At 36.6% G+C, this 21,759-nt stretch overlaps 1 protein-coding gene across 3 annotated transcripts in view; it reads left to right on the top strand.

Annotated features, from left to right (window-relative positions):
- LOC145999709 (uncharacterized) overlaps positions 1-21,759 on the top strand; it is a 653,269-nt gene that overhangs the window by 225,310 nt on the left and 406,200 nt on the right. For all 3 annotated transcript variants that reach the window (XM_083136985.1, XM_083136986.1, XM_083136987.1), the window contains exon 3: positions 1,821-1,866. In XM_083136985.1, coding sequence (XP_082993111.1) covers positions 1,827-1,866 — 40 coding nt within the window. In that variant the 5' untranslated portion in view covers positions 1,821-1,826. The remainder of the gene's footprint in view (positions 1-1,820; positions 1,867-21,759) is intronic.

Here is a 21,759-nt window from a genome sequence, read left to right as displayed (position 1 = left end):
TGAATATTGCAATGTGTGAAAATCTTGAAAATTGTTTCAGTCATTCGCGATCGTCTGTTGTATTAAATACGTTTGACAACAGACCAACTGAAATTCGAAAAAATTAACAACTTTGCCAGAACATTCATTTTTCCCTTAGACGTTATGGAAACAGGTAGAGTGCTCATTTTTTCAGTAACCGTACCATGTAGAAGCAATGAATTCTTGATTTTCTTAATTTTTCGAGATCTGCTACACCAACGGAAAATGTAACCGCACGCCACTGGACAGTGGAATAAGACAAGTGAAAGATGCAGCTTCTAGATTTAATGCGGACATCGCTACAGTATATTGCAGTACTCTACGACGAAAACGTTACAGGTGTTCAAAATAGCGGCACCCAGCGTCGATGCAGGCGTGACAGCGTTTCAGAAGACTCTGTCGCATCCGCTACATCCTAGAGTCGTTCTGACAATATCACAGGCAGCAAGATTCTTACCAGCAGCTCCTTCCTGGGGGGTGCAGGGGGATTTCCTCCCTCGCACCAACAATCTTGTCCTAAAAAAACCACCCGCAAACATTTCCTGCTGGGAGAGGAAACAAGAAAGATTAGCAATTGGTTTAGACTTGAAATAAACTTTACTAAGGATATCATCCAAATCACACCCAACAAACGAAGCATAATGTCTGTCGGTGTGTGTTTGTGAGTGTTGCACGTTCTCTCTCTCCTTCAAGAGATGATTAATGGATCTACACTAATAATAATATATGCACAATAGAAGTAAAACAAGAATGCAAGACAAAATGTAATTACAAAAAAAATGTCTTTACACCGTCACAAAAAAATAGGAGGCATTACTTTTCATCACGCCCTCGTATTTACATTTTAACCAATTGGTAAATAAATTAGTTTGCTACTTTATAAATATCTGATATACATTAAAGTAACAAATGAATTCCTTTATACATGCATATGTATTATTTTTTTAATTATAATTGATTTGCTTTTTTATGCATTAACGTGATAAATATCCATATCATGTATTATATATCTTATGTTTGTGTTGACGATCTCTTACAGTCCAGCAGAATTAACTTGAGAGAAATGGCCGCTCTGTGAGTGATGCAACTGCTCTCGGATTGGCTAGAGCGGGGGACTTCCCGCTGCAACGGGCCAATGGAAACTAGTGTAGAGTTTCCGTTGACCCGTTACAGCGGGAAGTCCCCCGCTCTAGCCAATCCGAGAGCAGTTGCATCACTCACAGAGCGGCCATTTCTCTCAAGTTAATTCTGCTGAACTGTAAGCGGAAAGATACTTTTAAAAGTGCACACCAACAATGCACACATACATTTTAAAAATATCTGTTATTTACTGATATCAAGCAAATCATCAAGAATTAGGGTAACATATAAATAATTATAAATATAGGACAACAATTTATGGGGTGGGCTCGGGCCCATATCAATTGCGTGCCTTCCTATTGGAGATGAAATGAACAATGAAGCTTAATTGTTAAAACTTTGACGCTGCTTCGGAATTTTAGCTCTTTTCCATTCTTACGACGGTCGCTCTAGATGCTGGCAAGGAAAGTGGGGAACGGGGAAGCGACCAATGCAGCGAGATAAGAAACGCAGCATCTTGTAGAACGAGGTGCGCGCAGCACCACCTCCCACGATTTCATAACTCTCGTCGCAACCCCTGTTCTCTGTTTGGTCTGCGGCGTATTCCCCGCTCCCTACTTCCCTTGCCAGCATGTAGAGCGCCCGCCGTAAGACTGGAAAAGAAATAAATTAAGATTAATAGTAATAGTTTAATATTTTTTTCGTTTCTTTCTTTTCAGAACCAAATGGAAGATGTCAGTAGGAAAGTGCGGAACAGAGGAGGAGGCAAGTGGAAATTATTATTCTAATAATAATAAAATTTTAATTTTTGTTTTTAAAAAATCAAAAATTCTTAAATCTTCATCGAATTCACATTTAGGAAAGACTACTTTATGTTTTATACAGGGTGTATCATAAGTAATAGCGCAAACTGACACAGGTGAAAGTACACGATAATAGAAGCAAAAAAGTCTCAGTAAACATTGGTCCGCAAACGAGCCGTTTTCGAAATAATTTCGAATGTGTGGTTACAAGCCGCCACTGACTTCACTGTTTGTAAACGTCGTCCTAGTTGGTAAAATGCTAATAATGTGTGCGAATGTGTGGTTAGAAGCAGTCACTGATTGCATTTTGTAAACACCAAGTGCTTTACTCTCTGCACGTTCCGAGGTTTGCTCTTCGTTCACAAAACAGAACATTTCCAAGAGGTGGCGTTGTAATCAAACAGGATGGTGTTTACAAAATGCAATCAGTGACGGCTTCTAACCACACATTCGCACACATTATTAGCATTTTACCAACTAGGACGACGTTTACAAAGAATGAAGTCAGTGGCGGCTTGTAACCACACATTCGAAATTATCTCGAAAACGGCTCGTTTGCGGACCAATGTTTACTGAGACTTTTTTGCTTCTATTATCGTATACTTTCAACTGTGTCAGTTTGCGCTATTACTTATAATACACCCTGTATAACACTTTGGTTCTGTTCTTGAATATGCCGGCCCCCGTGGCAGACTGGTTATCACATCGCGCTACGACGCCAGGTGTCCCGGGTTCGAATCCTGGCCTGGGCATGGATGTTTGTGAGTCCATTCATCAATTTCATCATATCATCACTCATCAACATCTTCGCAAATTAGCCAAAACTGGCACAAGAAGCGAAGTAAAATGAAGCAAATCAATCAATCAATGTTCTTGAATATGGCTCCGAAATTGTGAAACCCAGAATCTTCCGCCACCTTGATGACCAAGGGTTTCAGGTTCGAATCCAAAAGATATCTGATATGGCGGCCGTCGGGACGCACATTTGCTATTCGACTAAAAATATCTTAAATGGAATAACAACGATTCGTACCAAGTCTCTTGCTTTTACTAAAAAGTCAAATATTCTGGACTTAGCTGCCGGACTGTGACGAACCTCCGCAGAACAACCAGGCAACAGCGGTGGCTGAGAGTTACAACATCGGGGGAGGAGGTGCAGCGCGCATCTCGTTCTACAAGCTGCTGCGTTTCATATATCGCTGGATTGGTCGCTTCCCGCTCCCCACTTCCCTTACCAGCATGTGGGGCGCCCGCCGTAAGACTGGACAAGAGAAAAATACACTTTTTAAAGATTAATTTTTAAATTACAGCAAAACCACTGACAGTAGCGCAAAATCAAACATAACCTTTTTTGTAGCCAATCTAATGAGGTTCAAGACTAGATAAAGAGTATGTGCTTATGACCACTAGCTAGGGAGTTATAGCTCAGGAACTAAGAGTCTGCGAATTGGAGGTTTGTAGGAGGAAAGCACACCAAAATTTTGGATTTTACATGGCAGTGATTAACTAATATACAAGATTTACTTTTTTACGGAATTATTTACTCCCTTCATAGATTCGTCAGTACCACGAGAGGTACGAAGTTAATCTAACAATATACTCGCTAGCTTCACAACTTCATTTATTCTTTCAGTGCCTTATTTTGCATGTTTTACTGTTTAATTTATAGATTTTTGCAGTGTAAATATGTCTACCATTAATACATGAAAAAATGTTGATGATATTTAGAGAGACTGGTGGTGACATCTCGGTTCTTTCTCGACAACCAATTCCCACAAGACAATGAGTTTCGTGGAAATATTTTCCGAAAGAGGAAAGGGCTGTCATCTTCTATCGGCTGCCGACGGCGGAGGATGTTCTCGTTTCCTTGACAACAGGGGAACATCGTCAAGCAAGGCGTTGCCATAGCGACGCGTGGAGAGCGTGGGAATAAGCATTCGACGCCGTAGCTTCTGTAGGGGGAGGAGGGCGTCTTCCTGTTGCGCAACTTTCTTTATGTCATTCACGGAAAAGTAAAGTCGTGTCAGCATTTTGGAAATTGTAATATCACCACTTCCATTCCAGCCAGGAGCGTATATTCCAGGCTATCGGAGAAGCCTGAAACATAGAAAGTAAAATACTAAAGAAAAATCGATTAGAAACTGTGAATTAACCTGATTTAAGAAAAGAAGATAATGGCGATTCTGAAGTTGGCAACCTGAATTCTTAGGAGTTGGCAGCCTGACTACCGTTGGGATGGCAACGTAGCTTCCTTCAAAACGTCAAGAATGAGTCTTCTCCCCTTCTTCATAAGGGTGTCAGGGTGAGCTAGTCCATGTCTTAGAGTCAGCATACGCGACTGATTCCAGCCGTGTTGTAAACCAATATTCCGGCTCTTATACACACAGAACTCGAATCAAGCAATTATCACTTTGGTTTTCTCGAGTTTTTTTAGATGTTCCTTTTCTGCTTTTATCTCACTCCAATAGTTGGAAGTAACTCCTTCTGATAAAATGTGTGATTGGCGCTTTGGTTGGAGCAAGGCGTGAGCCTTGAACATCCCTTTTCGCGAACAAACACCATCGTAGTTTGCCGAAATCTTTGATTATGGTCTCAGGCACGTATATGAATGAATTTCTTAAAAATCGTGTCATCATATTCGGGGTGTAAGAGGCACCTACAGTCCAGCAGAATTAACTTGAGAGAAATGGCCGCTCTGTGAGTGATGCAACTGCGCTCGAATTGGCTAGAGCGGGGGACTTCCCGCTCTAACGGGCCAACGGAAACTCTACAAACTCTACTCTAGTTTCCATTGGCCCGTTAGAGCGGGAAGTCCCCCGCTCTAGCCAATTCGAGCGCAGTTGCATCACTCACAGAGCGGCCATTTCTCTCAAGTTAATTCTGCTGGACTGTAAATGTCAACCTCACTTCAACGTACTACACCCTGGACTGCAGTTTGCAAACTAACAATGACCTGGCGTCTAGATCCATGGGACTTGAGTTGTTTGCTGCCCATAAGTGTTTGCGATTGTCCTTTCACTTATTTCATCTTATCATAATTCATTCTCATCTTTGAAATTAGTCAAAAGTAGCAGAAACTAGAAGTAAAATAAATCAATTCATTCTTTCATTCTGTCATCTTGTTCATCGAATCCAGGAGAACCAAGGTTTGAAAGAGATTGAAGCACATCATCTTCTGCGCCATCAAATACGTTCAACAGCTACTTCTTTGCCTTCTTTGTAAGTACAAAGTACAAACACAAACTGGGATACCATTAATAGTGGGGGTCTGGAAGTGAAAAATCTCTTATATAATAGCGGAATGGGTTGGGTATGGGAAGAGGGAGGAAGGGGGGGCATATCAACAGAAAATCAAATCAGGAACAGGTTACTGGACATAGACAGACAAGAAATAATAGCAGACTGCCAAACAAAGACCTCAATGAGGGAACAGCTAAGAGTAAGAAAATGGGGAAAAGCGAAATATATCCAGGTTGTGAGAAAAATGAAAGAGGCGCGCTGGCATGGTTCAGATTAGGGGGATGGAAACAACTAAAAAAGAGAAACGAAGCAGAGGAAACGATATGTCGTTTGTTCGATTGGGAGGAGACGGACGAGCATATCCTACGGAACTGCCCTTCTACACGTGACCTAAGGGACAAATGGATGAAAATCTTAACAGGGAGGGACGTGATAGAAGTGCTGAACGACAGAATAAAGAAAAAGGAAGCGGGGCAGCAAGTGGGGAAATACCTGGGAGAAGTAAGAGAACGGCGGGGGAAAGCTATCAGAGAAGGCAGCGAAATGAGTGATCGTGCTCCAGAGAGTGCAGGAAAAGAGAAGTGGGGCGAGGAAGAAGGAAGAAAGACTGGAAGAAGAGGGAGGGGAAGAATGTGTATATAGGGGACAAAGTAAGAGACAGCTTAAAAGAAAACTAAATGTAACAAAATATTGTAGAAAAATCAAAAGTATGTAGTGCGTACAGCCTATTGCTCGTACAAAAAGAAAATAAATCTAAATAAAATAAGAAGGAGTTACTTCCAAGTAATGGAGTGAAAAGGAACATCCAAAACCACCCAACCCATTAGGCTGTTGAAGGGAAAAGGAAGAAAATGAGTATGACAAGAAGATCAATCGTGTCATAGTGACACTGCCTAGAGGTTTAGAGAATACCTGTATTACAGTTGACATGTGGTTGCGGAAAGAGGAATTGTTCATGCGACGTACTGTACTGTGACTTTGTAATGCAGATGAAGAAAGTGTGAAAACAATGATTTACAGAACAAAGACTCAGATCAGAGTGACGAGGAATTTGACTAAAGTGATTGTATTTATAATAATAAATTAATAATAAATTTCTTTATTAAGCGGGCCAGGTTCAGCCTATAGGCTGCTCTGCCACGTAACCCTTGTCAATGTAATGTTACATATATAATAAACTGCATATGGAGCAGGGAGCTACAAGTAAAATAATACATATCTACTTGTAAGAGATACACAAAATTAAATGAATACACAAAGTGATTAACTACAAATACAAAAGACAAAATAATAAATAATAATAAAAGACAAAAGTAATACATAATAATAAAAATACAATTTCATGTAGTGGCTTGATACCTTCAATATGTGCCGCGACTCTGCCATTGTTCCATTAACAGTATATATTTTACTTTACCTCTGAAATGTACGGGGTTCTTTATGCATGCAATATTTGCAGGCAATGCATTCCATGCTTTGGGAGCCGAAAAGGAGAAAGATGATTTGTAGGCCGTGGTAGAGTGATGGGGTAAATCGAAATTGTTCCGCTTGCGGGTAGCATATTCATGGATATCCCTACGAGAATGCATTTTTTCGAACGGACACTGCTGTTTACCTTCTGCTAATATACCGCGGACGGAACAGAGATAGTACATTTTCCTTCTGTTTGCCATAGTAGGAACCGGAAGAATATGATCGGATCTTTTTAATTTAAAACTGTACCTGATGCATTTTGCACCATTTGTATTTTTACACTGAGCTTTTGCGAGAGTTGCGGGCCGTAAACATTATCAGAATAGCTAAAGAATGGGCATATTAATGCTTGGATGAGTCTTAGCTTGCATTCAACAGGGAGGAAGTCACGGAAACGATTTAGACTTCTGAGCGTTCCGTAAGCTTTCATACATTGCGTCTTTACATGTTCTGACCAGTCCATTGTTTCGTCAAAGACCAGAGTAAGATTTTTGGCAGTGTTACTCCTGACAATAGACAAATTGTATATTCTGAGATCCACGTTAATGTTTTTCATTAACGATCTTGAGTAATTAGATCCAACGATCATGAAAGTGAATTTTTCCGGATTGATTTTAAGACCGTTAGATTCACACCAGTTATTGACGATGTTTAAGTCGGAGTTCAGTGACCGCAGGTTATGTTCCAATGAAGCGTGATGACCTGAAAAGTATAACTGGGTATCATCTGCGTAAAAATGTGGAGTGAAGAATTTTATAGCGTGCTGCAAATCTGCAGATAAAGGGTAAACAGAAGGGGGCCTAGTATCGATCCGTGTGGCACACCTGCTTTTAGCATTATAGGCTGAGATACGTGAGACGGTGATTTATGTAATATGACTCTTTGACGCCTGTTAAACAGATACGATCGAAACCAGTTTAATGTTGAAGCAGAAAACTTGTAATATTTAATTATAATAATAGTAATGATAATAATAATCATGAATATTTTTCACTTATTTATTAACAGAAAATTATAATAATAATAATAATAGTTTATTTTAAGTGTTGAGCACAGTATGAAACCTAATACAGCACTAAGTCAAATACAAAAGTACAAAGTTACACGAATAAAATACATAAGCTGCAGAATAACATAACAAGTTAGCACATTTACACTTCAAGTTACAGTTTTCAATGAGATCTATTATATCTCTGATACTAATAATTGTTTATTGTTATATAATATTGTGCAATTAACTGTGTATTGTTCTAATAATAATAATAATCATATTTATTGAAGTCATGATAACGATTAAACAACCATTATGTTATACAAAATTAAAAAATTGAATACATTATTATGAAATAAAACAGTGGATCCTACAATCTTATAGATCAACATAAATTCAAATTGTAGGTTTCAACAAGATCAGCTACTAAACCTCTTGCCTTGTTTAGGCATGTGAGAATTGAGATATACCTATGTGAATATCTGGGAATTTTATAAGCTATATTTTTCAAAAAGTATTCACTGTCAACTTGGAAATTTAGTATCTTCTCTACAAAATTTAACCTTTTCATTTTTCTTCTTTCTTCTAAGGAAAACATATTCAACTGTGATAACCATTCAGAGTAATGTTGGTCATAGTAATTTTTTTTAAACTTTGTGCATAATAACCTAATAAAAAGTTTTTGAACTGATTCAACTTTTTGAAGGTGACTGGTTGCAGTCAGAAACCATAATTCATGTGCATATTCAAGAATAGGACGAACTATCGTTTTATACAGGAATATTAAGGTATCTTCCTTTTTAAAAACTTTCCATGAGAAAAATATATAACCAAGCATTCTCTTTGCTCTTTTGCAAATTTCTGAAATGTGCTCATCAAATATGAGAGAGGAGTCTATTACTATTCCTAAGTCTTTATGACTGTCGCACACTTGGATTTTATTTTCATAAATAAAATAGTTGGAGACTATATAATGAACTTTCTTAGTACATCTTAAAACTTTACACTTTTTCAAGTTAATTTCCATTTCATTAATCTTGCACCAATATGTCATTCTATCGAGATCAGCCTGAAGTTGAGCGACATCATTATTTGTTAAAATACTCTTAAAAATTTTTATATCATCTGCATATAGTAAACATGTGCTAGATTTAAAACATAATGTAACATCATTGATAAAAACAGCGAACAGAATTGGGCCGAGTGGCGACCCTTGAGGTACTCCACAAAGTATTTCTTGTTTAGAAGAATTTGTTTCACCAATCTTAACAGAGAAACTTCTATTTACTAAAAAGTTGGAAAACCATTTCAGAAATCGTGGTGATAATCCCATTTGGTCGAGTTTGTAAATTAATAACTGATGGCTGACACTATCAAAGGCTTTAGCCAAGTCAATAATAATAATAATAATGACTATTTTTTTCGTTACCGTTTCGTAACCCTGTAAACTAAAAAGAGAGATCAGTGTTCCGTCCTTTAACCAGCTTTCGGTAATAACAAACAAATCAGGGTCTTCCTCTTTTACAATAAGCCGCAACTCGTCCATTTTCGGAACTGGCGATCTTACATTAGCGAGAGCAACACGGAAAAATGACTCATTGCCTGGCCCTCCCCTGACATGACTTTTCCCAAATGATTACAGCCACTCTTAATCTTGATAAGCTGCTTAAATTTCAAAATGCCTCTGGAAAAAATATGATAATCGAACTCTAAATCAGGATACGGACAGTATTTTATGTGCAGAATCTCCATGGCGGCCATCTTGGATTTCGGACGTCATGTATGGTCTCTGACACATTTTCCAGCAAAATACCTGTAGTAATACATGATTGCATGGCTCCAAATGCATGCATACACATGTCTTCCCTTCGTGCAAGAACCCAACAAACTTAAAATTGGTCAAAATTACTCCCAAAGGAGTTAAGGAGATATGGTCGTTTTTGTCTGTTAATGTCTGCAGAAGCAGCCATATTGGATGTATGACGTCACACAGGCCATACGCGACAATAGTAGGCATCAACAAAATATCACAGGCAGTAATTTTCCCCCTTTATATGCCAGAATGCCAAGTAAGGTGTAAAATACGCTAAGAATCCTTGCAGAAAAGGACACAAAATAGTTTCACTGGATATATCTCCATAACAGTGCAAGATACGAAAAAAACGTGAGAAACAATTTTGTTCCTTTTTCAATTGTGAACAAAAAATGTGTGTATACAATTTTTCCAAAAACCACTCTTAATATAGTTATGATCGATTTTTTTTTGTTAGTGCATGAAGCTGCAGCCATCTTGGATTTATGACGTGAAACAGGCCAAATGCCATAATTGCGGGCAAAACACCTTTTAGTACATGATTGTGTACCACACTAGCAACATCTTACCGGTAGTCATATATTCCCTTCATTCAATAACCCACAGGATTACATATGCCCCTGGACTATTATGTAAGGCCTAAAGACTTGTCAGCATTTGGAAGCTGTGCAACAAAGGTTGCCCCACGAGTAGGACGATTCGTTGTAATATTTTATCTCTGGAAAGCGTAAAAGGAACGTTCTTGAATAAGAGAAGGAGTCGAACTACTGGCAATATTAAGGAATCGTTTTATCTGCGGAATGTTCTAGAATATAATGAGGGGGTTACGCATATCTACCTTTTTTGTGGTCCATCCTCATATTTCCCATCTTTTCCTGTCTTTGGCTTTCTTTTTTTTTATATAAGGAATACTGGGTCAAATGGGGTCATGACCCCACCAACCCTCCCTGGAGATAAATGAGTAAGCATTTGATCATATTAAGAGACGAAACGTTAGATGTGTTGGGGAACGGAAGGGATTTCACTGTGCATTAATTGTTTCGCAATCCAACTGTATTCTAGAATACTTCCAATCGAGTTTGAGCAAGCGAAAGTGGTTCTACAAACAGAGCGGTACAAATATGAACTGGCAATATGTGCGTTCTTATAAAGTTAACCACAGTAACAACAATTAGTAATATTTGAGAACTTTAATATATCTGCTACATTTAGCTCGAATTATGAAAATACTTAGACTGTGATCACTCGCACTTGTGAACTGTGTATGTTTAATTAATTTTCTAATTAATGTTCACCCAATCCAGAAATTCGGTGGTCACAAACAAAGAGTTTTTGTAAGCAGAACGCGAGCGCCATCTCTACAGCGAGAATAGGTACTACCAGCGCATGGCCTTGTGTTTCTCTGCCATCTGGCGTGAGTTTACCAAACTACTTCCTCCTTGAGAGGTCCGGGTTGCGTATTTCACATGTGCACATTGAAATAGAGATTGGGGGCGTGGCTTGTAATGGAGAAGCCTCTGATTGGCTGCCACGAAGGAACATGGAAAAATGCATCGTCTGCAACACCAAAAGATACCTTATACGTGTGTAATAAAAGGAGAATGTACGTGTGTAATAAAAAGAGAAAGGACACAAAATTATATGAATATACTGTAAAAAATACACATGTAGAGACGAGGAGACAAAATAAATTATTGACGAAGAGAACAAAACAATCACGGAAAGTTTTAGTGGGACAAACACAATGAACATTGACAATATAATACAATTTCTTCATTAATATGTGGATGATTACTTCTCTTTTCCATTTTTGATTATTTAAGGTTTTTTTTTATTTCTGTACGTAATATGAATAATGGACATGGTTGGATGATTAGTGAACTGTGAAGAGAACTTCATGAATATCCATACCTTATCCATAATTCCAACTCAGGACAACCTGTTTGCGCTGGGGGGCGGGGGAGTTGACGGGTGTTCTACCTTCCCGAAATTGAGAAAAATCAAAATTTTCGAACGAACCCAGTAAAGTAGCAAGGAGAAACAGTAGTAAATGCAAATCTACCTTAAAATGACCACAATTATCATTTTCGTCTTTGAATAACTTCAAAAACGAAGTAATACGAAATATTTTATAGTGTGTAAAGCCCATCTCCTAGAATGCAGCTATGTAATATCCAGCTTTACAATTCCAGCCCCTTCCGAGAAAGAAATTCTGCACTCGCTAGAGCCTAAGACCCCTGGGTTTACACGGTTTTAAAATATTAACTTTATAGAAAAAAAATGCTAAACTAAATTCGCACATTTTAGGCACTAGTATTATAATAATAATAATAATAATAATATATCTTTATTGAGCGGGCGAGGTTCAGCGTACGCTGTTCTCCCACCTAACCCTTGTCAGAATACAGTCTACAGTTACAAACGGTATATATATCCAATAAGAAAAAAGAAAGAAAAACAATAATAATAATAATAATAATAAAAATAATAGTAAATAAGTAAGAAAGATAAAAAAAAAATGCAAATCAAATAAGAACTGTAAAGATACAATTAATGAGTATATGTATACACAAAAAGAAAAAATACATAAAACTAAATTCTAAATACAATTTTAAGTATATATATATATATATAGGCACACACACATGTACACATAAATGCATATTTGGTAATGTTTGATGGTGCAAGAATAGAAATATTTGACATGAAGTAATATCAAATTCTTACATTGACATTAATACATTGTGGGATGTATTTTTATTCGTGTGTGCTTCTAGATTCAAACTGTTTACATAGTAGATAGTCCTTTGCTGTGGATTTAAGAGCATGCAGTGTTGATTGGTTAGTTATTGTTATGGGCAATTTATTCCAGGTTGAAACTGCATTTACCGAGAATGATGATTTGAAGGAGGCGGTACTGTGATGATATGTAAAAAGTTTGTTATGCCCTCGCGTGAAGTGTGAGTGTATTTGAGTGCCTACTTTAACTTTTCTAAATAGATAATCTGGTTTACTTACTTTCAAAATTTTGTTTATGAAGGTGATATAGTGCAGATGCCTTCTTCTGTCCATTGTTAATATTTTCTTTGTGTTCAAATGAGGCAGGATATGTTCATATTTCCTTATGTTCAATGCAAATCGTATGCAAGAATTTTGCATCACCTGAATTTTCCTTTTATCTCTGACTGAGACCCCAGGACCATAAACTACATCACAGTAATCAAAGAGTGACCACAATAAGAGCTCAACTAGCTTCAGTTTAACTTTTTCCGTTAGATAATTTTGAGACCTATATAAATTTCTGAGAATGTAGAATGATTTTCTACACAGTCCATTGATGTGTTCTGTCCAAGTGAGAGAACTATCAATCACCAAACCCAGGTTTTTAGATGTTGTTTTATGCGGTATGCACGTCCCACGTATCTTCAAGACTATGTCGTTATACTTGTCGTTTGTAATTGTTTGTCTGTTCCCCAGTAACATGTATGTGGATTTTTTGGGATTTATTATCAGTGCATTGGAGTCACACCAGGTGGAAATTCTTTTTAATTCATTGTTGAGGACCATAACATCACGTCTAACTGTAATTGGCGTGGTAGGTAGGTATATCTGTGTGTCATCAGCATAGAAATGGTATGTACATGTTTGTATTGCTCTCGATAAGTCTGCTGTGTATAAAGTAAACAGTAGTGGCCCCAATATTGATCCCTGAGGCACCCCAGTTTTTATTGGCACAGATTTTGAAAATGATAGTGGAGTGCCAGGCATTTGTACTTTCTGGTGTCTGTCTGTAAGATAAGAGTTGAACCACTTGATTGCTAATGGGCTGAAGTTATAATATCTGAGTTTAGCTAGAAGTAGATCATGCCGTACACTATCGAAGGCTTTGCTGAGGTCTAAGAGGACTAGTATAACTGAACACCGTTCATCCATGAAATGAAGGAAGTCATCTACTACTTTTGTGAGTGCAGTGGCTGTACTATGTTTACTGCGAAAACCTGACTAATGTATCTTAGAATTTAGAGGATCAGTTTGGGTGGGGCTATTGCAGCATTTTAATTTCCTCATGAAACTATTGATCCAGTCTCAATTAGTATACATGCATAATATTGGACCATGCTTTTCATACAATGCTCGTCTTTACAAATAATTTTCCGTAAATATTTGCCTCACCAATATAATTTGTATTAAAACTCTGAGAGGGGGTATGCTACTTTTCTGGGTGGGAGAAAGATGTGTCAGGTTTGGGAAGAGGCACCTGATTTCATACATAGGAATTGGAAAAGAAGAAATATTTGAGCATCCCTGCTGAAAATTTGGTATACTGTTTTTAGTAGATCTGTAGTTGTTTTGTAATATCTACTGTGTTCAGATTTTCAAACAGATAAAAATTGTTAAGAAGAAGGAACAAAATGTAATATTCAAAGACACCATCTTAAGCTAAACACACTACATAACCTACATATTAAATACAATACTGAACTACTGTAGTTTCTTTACTGTACTGTTGTCAGAAACTATAGGTGTGTACGATAGAAGCATCTACTGTGTTTAGATTTTCAAGTAGATACAAAAACAAATTGTAAATCAGGAGGAATGAAATGTTATATTTACAGGCAACAATATTACATGTAATACTGAAGAGAAAATTTCACTTGCAGTTCTTCTACTGTAAATGTATATAAGTCACTGAAGGTGTTCAGAAGAAGAGAACCATCAAATTTCAGTAATTTCTGAGACAGTAGAGTACAATTAATAACAGTATATTATGTCTACTGTAAACAGTAGAAATTTCCAGCAGGCTGCAAATGTGATTGGTTGCTTCTTATCATACGAATGAAAAACTCCAAAATCAGTTTTAAAAACATACTTGTTCACCATAATACTAATAAAAATAAAATAACAATAAATCATTTATTTAGCAGGCAAGGTTCAGCTGTAAACTGTGAAGCACACACACACACACACACACACACACACACACACACACACACACACACACACACAAATATATACATAAATAACATGATAGGTTGAATAAATAATACCAATTGGATGTATGTTTGCTAACTGGAAAATGTATTTCTCTTAAGACAGAATTAAAAAACATGATATTTTACATTTTTTGTAGGATTTTTCTATCTTTTCCTCTTTTCACATTTATTTCACTATTAACAAATATTTACACATGAAAAATTTCTTATATTAAACCAATTGTTATAAAATTTACATTCCAAGAAAATGACAAATGTACATTTCTTTTTAAATAAGCAGTTTAAATGATGTGAGAGATAGCTCAGTATATACTTAATCTAAAGAGGACCTGCAGCATTGATTACCAATGATAATAAAACATGGAATGACAAAACTGAGCAATTCCAAGTAATGAAAAAACTTTTAAAAACACTATAATATACATAAGACACTATATATTTCATAATGAAAATCATCTTTGTCACATGATTTATTCGGGAATATTATTTTAATGCTAGGAATGCACTAATACCAAAAAATATTACAACACAGGTGTTATACACTTATTACTGAATAAAATAATACAAAAATAATATAATATATTCTAACATCATGTAACATATATCTACTTCATGTACAATATCAGTTATTTTAACATTTATTTCCTCACATGTCATAATATCCATAACTTAATGGTGTTCATTGCTGTTTCTAATAATCTTGAAATGTGTATGTATGCCTCAATAATGAAGGAAGTTGAAATCACTTTTTTGAAATTGATGACAAACTGTTAATAACATCCCACAGTGATATTAAAATATGTTTAATCCAATAATGAAAACTGTCCCCCTTTAATCTTGCCCTTACTATTTGCAATCTACTTTGAAAAGAAATATCAGGTTCTAGTGCGTAATGAATCCAAAGATAGTCAAAGGCATCTGGAGGAGGTAGCAGAGGAAGAAGAGACTAGTGTTCTTCTCTGGAAAATGAATGTCAGCCTAAAATTATGTATAATTTCACACATGTAATTTAATTTCAAGTAAGGGTGGTACAAATCATTGCAGCAATGTAATGACTTTAAACAGATGGGGTGATTTTGGGGAGAAAATGCCTTTCTTGCCTGTTGAATAGAATTCTGCAAATGCCTATGAGATATGATATCGATTAAGTGCAATTCCATTGTGATGGATGTGACAATCAGGCAAATTTACATTCATTCTTTAATTATTTTTTGGCATTTTCAAATTTTTAACTCCATCAATTCATGTAATTTCATTTTCTTTGATAAAAGTTGTTTAATTTCAGAATATTCCTCCTCCATCTCAACTCTTAACTAGAGAAAATTCATCTTTTGTAATTGTAAAAGGTGCGACACTTCTGAGACTTGACTTTAGGACAAAACAAACTTGACTCGAAATTTAAATGCTTTTAGTTTCTAAAAATATTAGTACATTCTTTATTATATACATTTTTTGTCTGTGATGGGTGTGACACCATGCACATTATTTATTTTGAAGGATTATGGAACAATGCAAAGGCTATGAAAATGATCATAAATATATTCTTCAAACTAAGGTTTGTTTCAGAAATGAAGTATGATACTTCAGAACTTAAAATATAGAATCAATCAATGAGAAAATTAGTACAAAATTAGAATTAATAGCTTTCTTATGGTAATGAAACTAAAGTAAGTGGAGACACTAGACGTAAGTTCCCACTTCTACTTATAAAGTTATAGGTTTGAAACAATATATTATTTAAAAGTCATGAAACTAAAGTATGTATTAATAATTCCAAATTATGCATACTTTCCCCTTTAGTTTTATACATAATAAGTGATACTTTGAATAAAAAAATTAACCTTGTTTGTCCACTTTACATGGAATGGCTCTTAAATCAATAGTGTGAAAGGGAGCTCCAAAAGTCCAGTTCAAACACAGTAAAGTTTAGAAAAAAGACACATAATGAACAGATGTCATTAACAGGAAATATTTAAAGTGCAAAATGAACCACACATGCACTTTTGTCCAGCATACCTACCGATAACTGAAAACTAAAAGATTTGAAACTTAGTATTTGGATCTTTTTGGTAATACAATTTGAAGTTTGCAAACATGATTCTATGTGTATAATTTAACTACATTCAATGAGCATCTCCATGACTCTTAGCATTGGGGCAATTCAGTGCTATACTTCCACCCAAGTTTCTTTGTAATTTGCATCTGTTTTTTTTCACACCTTTCAATGGACGACCTGAACGATGCCGTGTACTTCCACGTGATGATCCTTCCTTTCTTCTATTCAATGATGTTGGTTGAACTCTAATTTTTCTACCTCTGTAAAATTTAAGTTCACTGGTATTGAGAAATTCATAAAGCTGCATTGGCGTTTTGATTTTTTGCATTCTTTGCATAAATTTTCTTGCAGATGTCATCAAACCTGTATCTGTTGTATTTTCTTCCAAGATGTTACTAATTCTCTCGCATTCTGATTTAAACAGCTGTACATTAAAAGTTGGGCAAATTGCAGTTTCTTCATGTGTAGCCAAATTATCTCTTGTAGCTACATTATTTGGCTCCTCACGGGCATCTTTTGTTGTAATGGTACAATTTTCTTCAGCATTTCCAGAGTTTATTGGTTCAAAAAAAGCTGAAGTTATGTCCTGTGAATTTCCTGTGGCAATTTCATACAACATTTTTTTATCCTGGGTAGAAAGCTCTGGACTGTTTGGAAACATCATGCCATGTCTGATGTGCACTGCTGCTTGGTGTTTGCAAAATGCTCCTTGCGCACCAGAGAAACACGAACACCAACCAACATCACTACGTACATCATAAGTCTTTCCATCATCTGTACTAGATTTAACAAGAAAGGAATTATCATCGACCTGCACCACAGCATCTGGACATGACTTCTCGATTGCCAAACCTTTGTCATGTGTTTTCTGATAGAGTATATATGGTTTCTTCAGCCTTCCAAAAGCTGCAGAAAGTAACCTATTACAATAATACTTTTCTAGTACAACAACAATAAAATCAAGCAATGCCAGTGGATTGTAAGCTTTAAGTCTTGTCAATATAATATCCTTTAGTACACGAAATGTGGCTTCAGCATAGTTATTTGTGTTATGATTCATGTTCATAACATCCCGTCTGTATGGCATGCACCATTCCTCTCTCCTGTCATACAGTTTTTCAACATGCTGGCAAAATTTCATGTACCTGCAATTTGTCATCAAATTCAAAAAAGTGGTTTCAGCCTCCTCCATTGATGAAGCATACATAATTCGCCTAAATTCCTCCATTAACTGTGGCCTGTCCTCCTTTGCCACTCCATTCTTTGAGTTCCATAACCAACGCCAAAGAGCCTGTGGAACATGAAATTGGCACAATAATTTCCTTGTACCAGGCCAAACGTCATTCAATGCATTTCTTAATGATGCAGAATCGTCTGTCATAAAGTTCTCTATGTTAGGGGTTGAAAATTCGTCCCACAGATTTCTTATTTGCTTAAAAGCTGTTGTATAGCATTCCTGGCTCTGACCTTCATGCAAAGAAACACCAACGGGTACAGCTCCAGCCTTTGTTGATACCAAGACTATTGTTAAAGCTGTATTGCTTTGGTCACATGAGGAAGAAGTATCTATAAAGAAAGATCTGCACTTATCCTCTTCAATCTTTAGGGACCGTTGCATTAATGGAGTCACTACAGATAAGGAGAATGGGCTTTCTTCGATACATATCTTATGTCCAAGTTTCTCTAGTTCTTCTTTCTTCTTCAAAGCAAGGCTAAAATTGAAGACAAATGTTTCAAGTCAGATTTTTTATATTTCATTGGCCTATTAACTAAATAAATTACTGAATACACTCAACAACAGTCAGAATAAACTTTATCCCTAATTTTGAAAATTAAATGTATCTTTATATATATTCCTGTTGGGAAAATTCAAATATTCAGATATAGAACTTTAAAACTACTTTCACTCACACACACATACCTTAAAATAAATAGTATTTGTTGATAATTGTCTTCAATAAAGATTCTGAAATACCATGGCAATTATATTATTGGCACACACACAAACACATGCAAGTGCACTTATATAGATAGACTTCAAATTTTAGTTTAAAATGATGTAACATATGATAGAAGAGTGGTTAACACCATTCTGTGAAATGGCTGTAATATTTTACATAAGTTGTAGTTTGGCTTCGAGCCAATGTCATTATTTTCATTTCATACAAGTTCAACATAATTGCATGAAGACTATATTGAAATATGACAATATATCATGTAGCACACATTGTTGACATAACTTTGGGAGATTATCAGCATGATGGGAAAATAGTTCGCAGCTTTCCCTGACGAATTTTGTTGGTGTATGTATGTATGGTTGTTAATGACACCCATGATTTACAGTGACCCAGTATCTGTCACACTTGCCCAACCAACTTGCAACTAAAAATTGACTTCTAATATTGCATAGCTTAGTGCAAGTTAATTGTATAAAAAAAAACACTCAGCACTTTCTCATTTGTATGGTGTCATTGTTTTCTAGATACCTTCAAGTGGTATCAGAAAACACTTTCTAAAATTTACTTACTTTTCCATCTTCCATGGAATTTAGTCTGCAGATAACATTGTTTAACCACTTTCACAAGAATATATGTAAGAATGTTCTTGTTCTGTTACAGCTAAAGAGATAAATAATAAGCAATTCCTAACACATCTTTCATCCATGACAGCTGACAAAGGACTGGTGAGCTGCTGCATGTTATGACTGAATGTGATGATGTAAACACTATCACATATAATTTATTTTACACACTATCATTTGCAGCATACTCTTGAAAGTTGTCGTAATGGGATAAAGTAATTTTTAAAACTGATATTCACTCACTTTTTCATGGTTAGGCAATCACTAGCAACAAGTATAGACCAACTTCAATTTGCCAATCAATGTACAACAAACCTTTCCCATGTAAAAACTAGGGTTGGCCCAATTCTATTAATTATTATTATTATTGTTAAGCCTAGCAAATGTGCATAAAAGACAGAATATATAGAACATCTGTAACAACAGTGTCCACTTCTTTAGTTTAGGAACATAAGTGGCTGGAGATATAAGTACAGTTGGGAGCTGAGAAGACTGCGAGGCTGAGGAATGCGAAACTGACATGCCTGCTGTCGCCTTGTGCAGCCAGCTTGTCTTCCTTTCAGGGTGGCAGCGGCATAAATAAAAAGGGCATGGTACGAAAACGCATTGCAAATGAATGGAACACATTACATAGTAACAAGTGAAAGCAATACTAATAATGGAGTAAAACTTCACAAATCAAAGCAATCTGTTTCCAACGTGAGTAAGAAAGTAAGGGTGCGTGCGTGCTTTTTGTGTATTTCCTAGCGTCTTGTTAATGCTTCTTTCCTGGACATGGATCAATTAATTTTAACTTATGCAGGGTAGTACATTTCTTCTCTCGTTTGTATTTACATTTTGGTATGTAGCATCGCTCTTCTGCAACTTTCGGATTATGGAACATGAAGTTGTAATGTCTCGGCCCCAGTGATTTATCCACCAACTACGCCCTAACACCCCATACAATTTTTATAAAAGGACAAATTTATGGTCATTTTGGCTCTAAGTATACCTTTTCACACACATAAACACTAACTTACACCCCTCAAATAAAAAATTCTGAATAAACCTTTGCTCAACCCTCGAGCTGGCTTTCCCGCTTTTCGTTCCATGTTAATTCTATTGATAGTTAACCTTCAGCAAGCCAGTTTACTAGATATAGTCTGCTATACATATACATTTACTTATAAACACACGCCAGAACATTCATTAAATTTTTAAAACATATTTATTTCCGAAAACAAGGAAGAAGTGTCAATTCCTATGCCGTTGCTGGTCTTTGAGATGTCCCGTGGCTGACATCGTCCATGGAGGTTCACGAATGGTACCGAACTTTTCTGAACGCCAGACTGCACCTCACACTGTAAGTTCCGATTCCATTATCAGTTTCTCACCCTTTCCTACAGGGACTTCTGCATGTCTGGAAACACTGAAAAATTGAACACCAAGTCGAAGCTACCCTCCCCACACTTCCTCCCCATTCACCCCGAACCTCACCCCGCACTCGCAGTCTTCTCAGCTCCCAACTGTATAGTTGTGAAAAAACTGTCTAGCTAACTGTCCTTGGAGGTGTCAGCAGCACCATAAAAGCTGTTAGATGATGTCTCTATTTGAGGGGAAAATAACAGCATTGAGTGTACTATGTACAATATAAAGTTTTCCCAAGCAGTATGTAGATATGGACATATGCACACTTGGCTACTAGGAGCACCTGAAAAACCAAGGAGGTGATGGAGCAAAAGAAAACACAATTTGTTTACCATTTGTACATTTCTGTAAAATATGTGGAATCATTTTAGGATCACCACACATTGATCTCCAAGAGCAACTCATTGCTGCTAGACATGTACTTTTTGCACAGTAGAACATACAAGGTGGGTGGTAAGTAACTCTCTATTGAAACATGGTTATAACTTTTGTTAGTAGCACTGCATTTGCATGAAACAAAATGAATTGAGATTCCGGAAATGGTAGATTTCTAATTGCTAATTTGTTATCTCCTTAATTTTGTCACCAAGTGTGGCAGTCCACGGTGACTGATGACTACAGGAACTATGGTAGATACTTGAAGAAGCATTGTCTCTCAACATCCAGATTGGATGAAAATGTGAAAGCAGTGCAGGATATGTTTGTTCCAAGAAGTTCCATCAGCAGCTTGGAATGACAGTTTCTGATTTTCATGGCATCCTCCGAAGCACAAGGTCCATGAACACCCCGCCACCATCTCTGCACCTGTACCACCACCGACTGCCACACTTCCTATCAGGATGTCACTGGGCACACTCACTCAATGTCAGACATAGGGTCATTGTGGGCTGCTCTTGTGTCACCGTGATAAGAAATCACACATTAGTAATTAAATTCTACCACTTCAAGCATCACAATACACTTTGATTCATGCAAATGATGTACTATTTACAAAAGTTATAAGGGAGTTACTTTCCACCCATCCTGTATGTACAATGTCTCACAGGAGGTGATTGAGGTTGTTGGCTTTGCATGAACTGATTCCATTTCACAAGCATGGTACATGGGTAACAGAAAGGGGGGTCTTTGACTCAACTACTCATTAACTACACTCACCTTTTTCAATTGATACATTTCAATGTTTAATGCTACATTAGATTTTGTTGGAAAATGGATCATTTGGGGATATTTTCCCCAGTGTTGTTGGCCTAACATTAGGAGATAGGTGGCAAGGCGGACATCGCCAACAATTTACTAACGG

The sequence above is a fragment of the Lepisma saccharinum genome, chromosome 15 (assembly GCF_977018435.1).
Source record: "Lepisma saccharinum chromosome 15, izLepSacc3.1, whole genome shotgun sequence".
In the NCBI taxonomy this organism is placed as follows: Eukaryota; Metazoa; Arthropoda; class Insecta; order Zygentoma; family Lepismatidae; genus Lepisma; species Lepisma saccharinum.
This window is presented reverse-complemented; position numbering and strand designations above follow the sequence as displayed.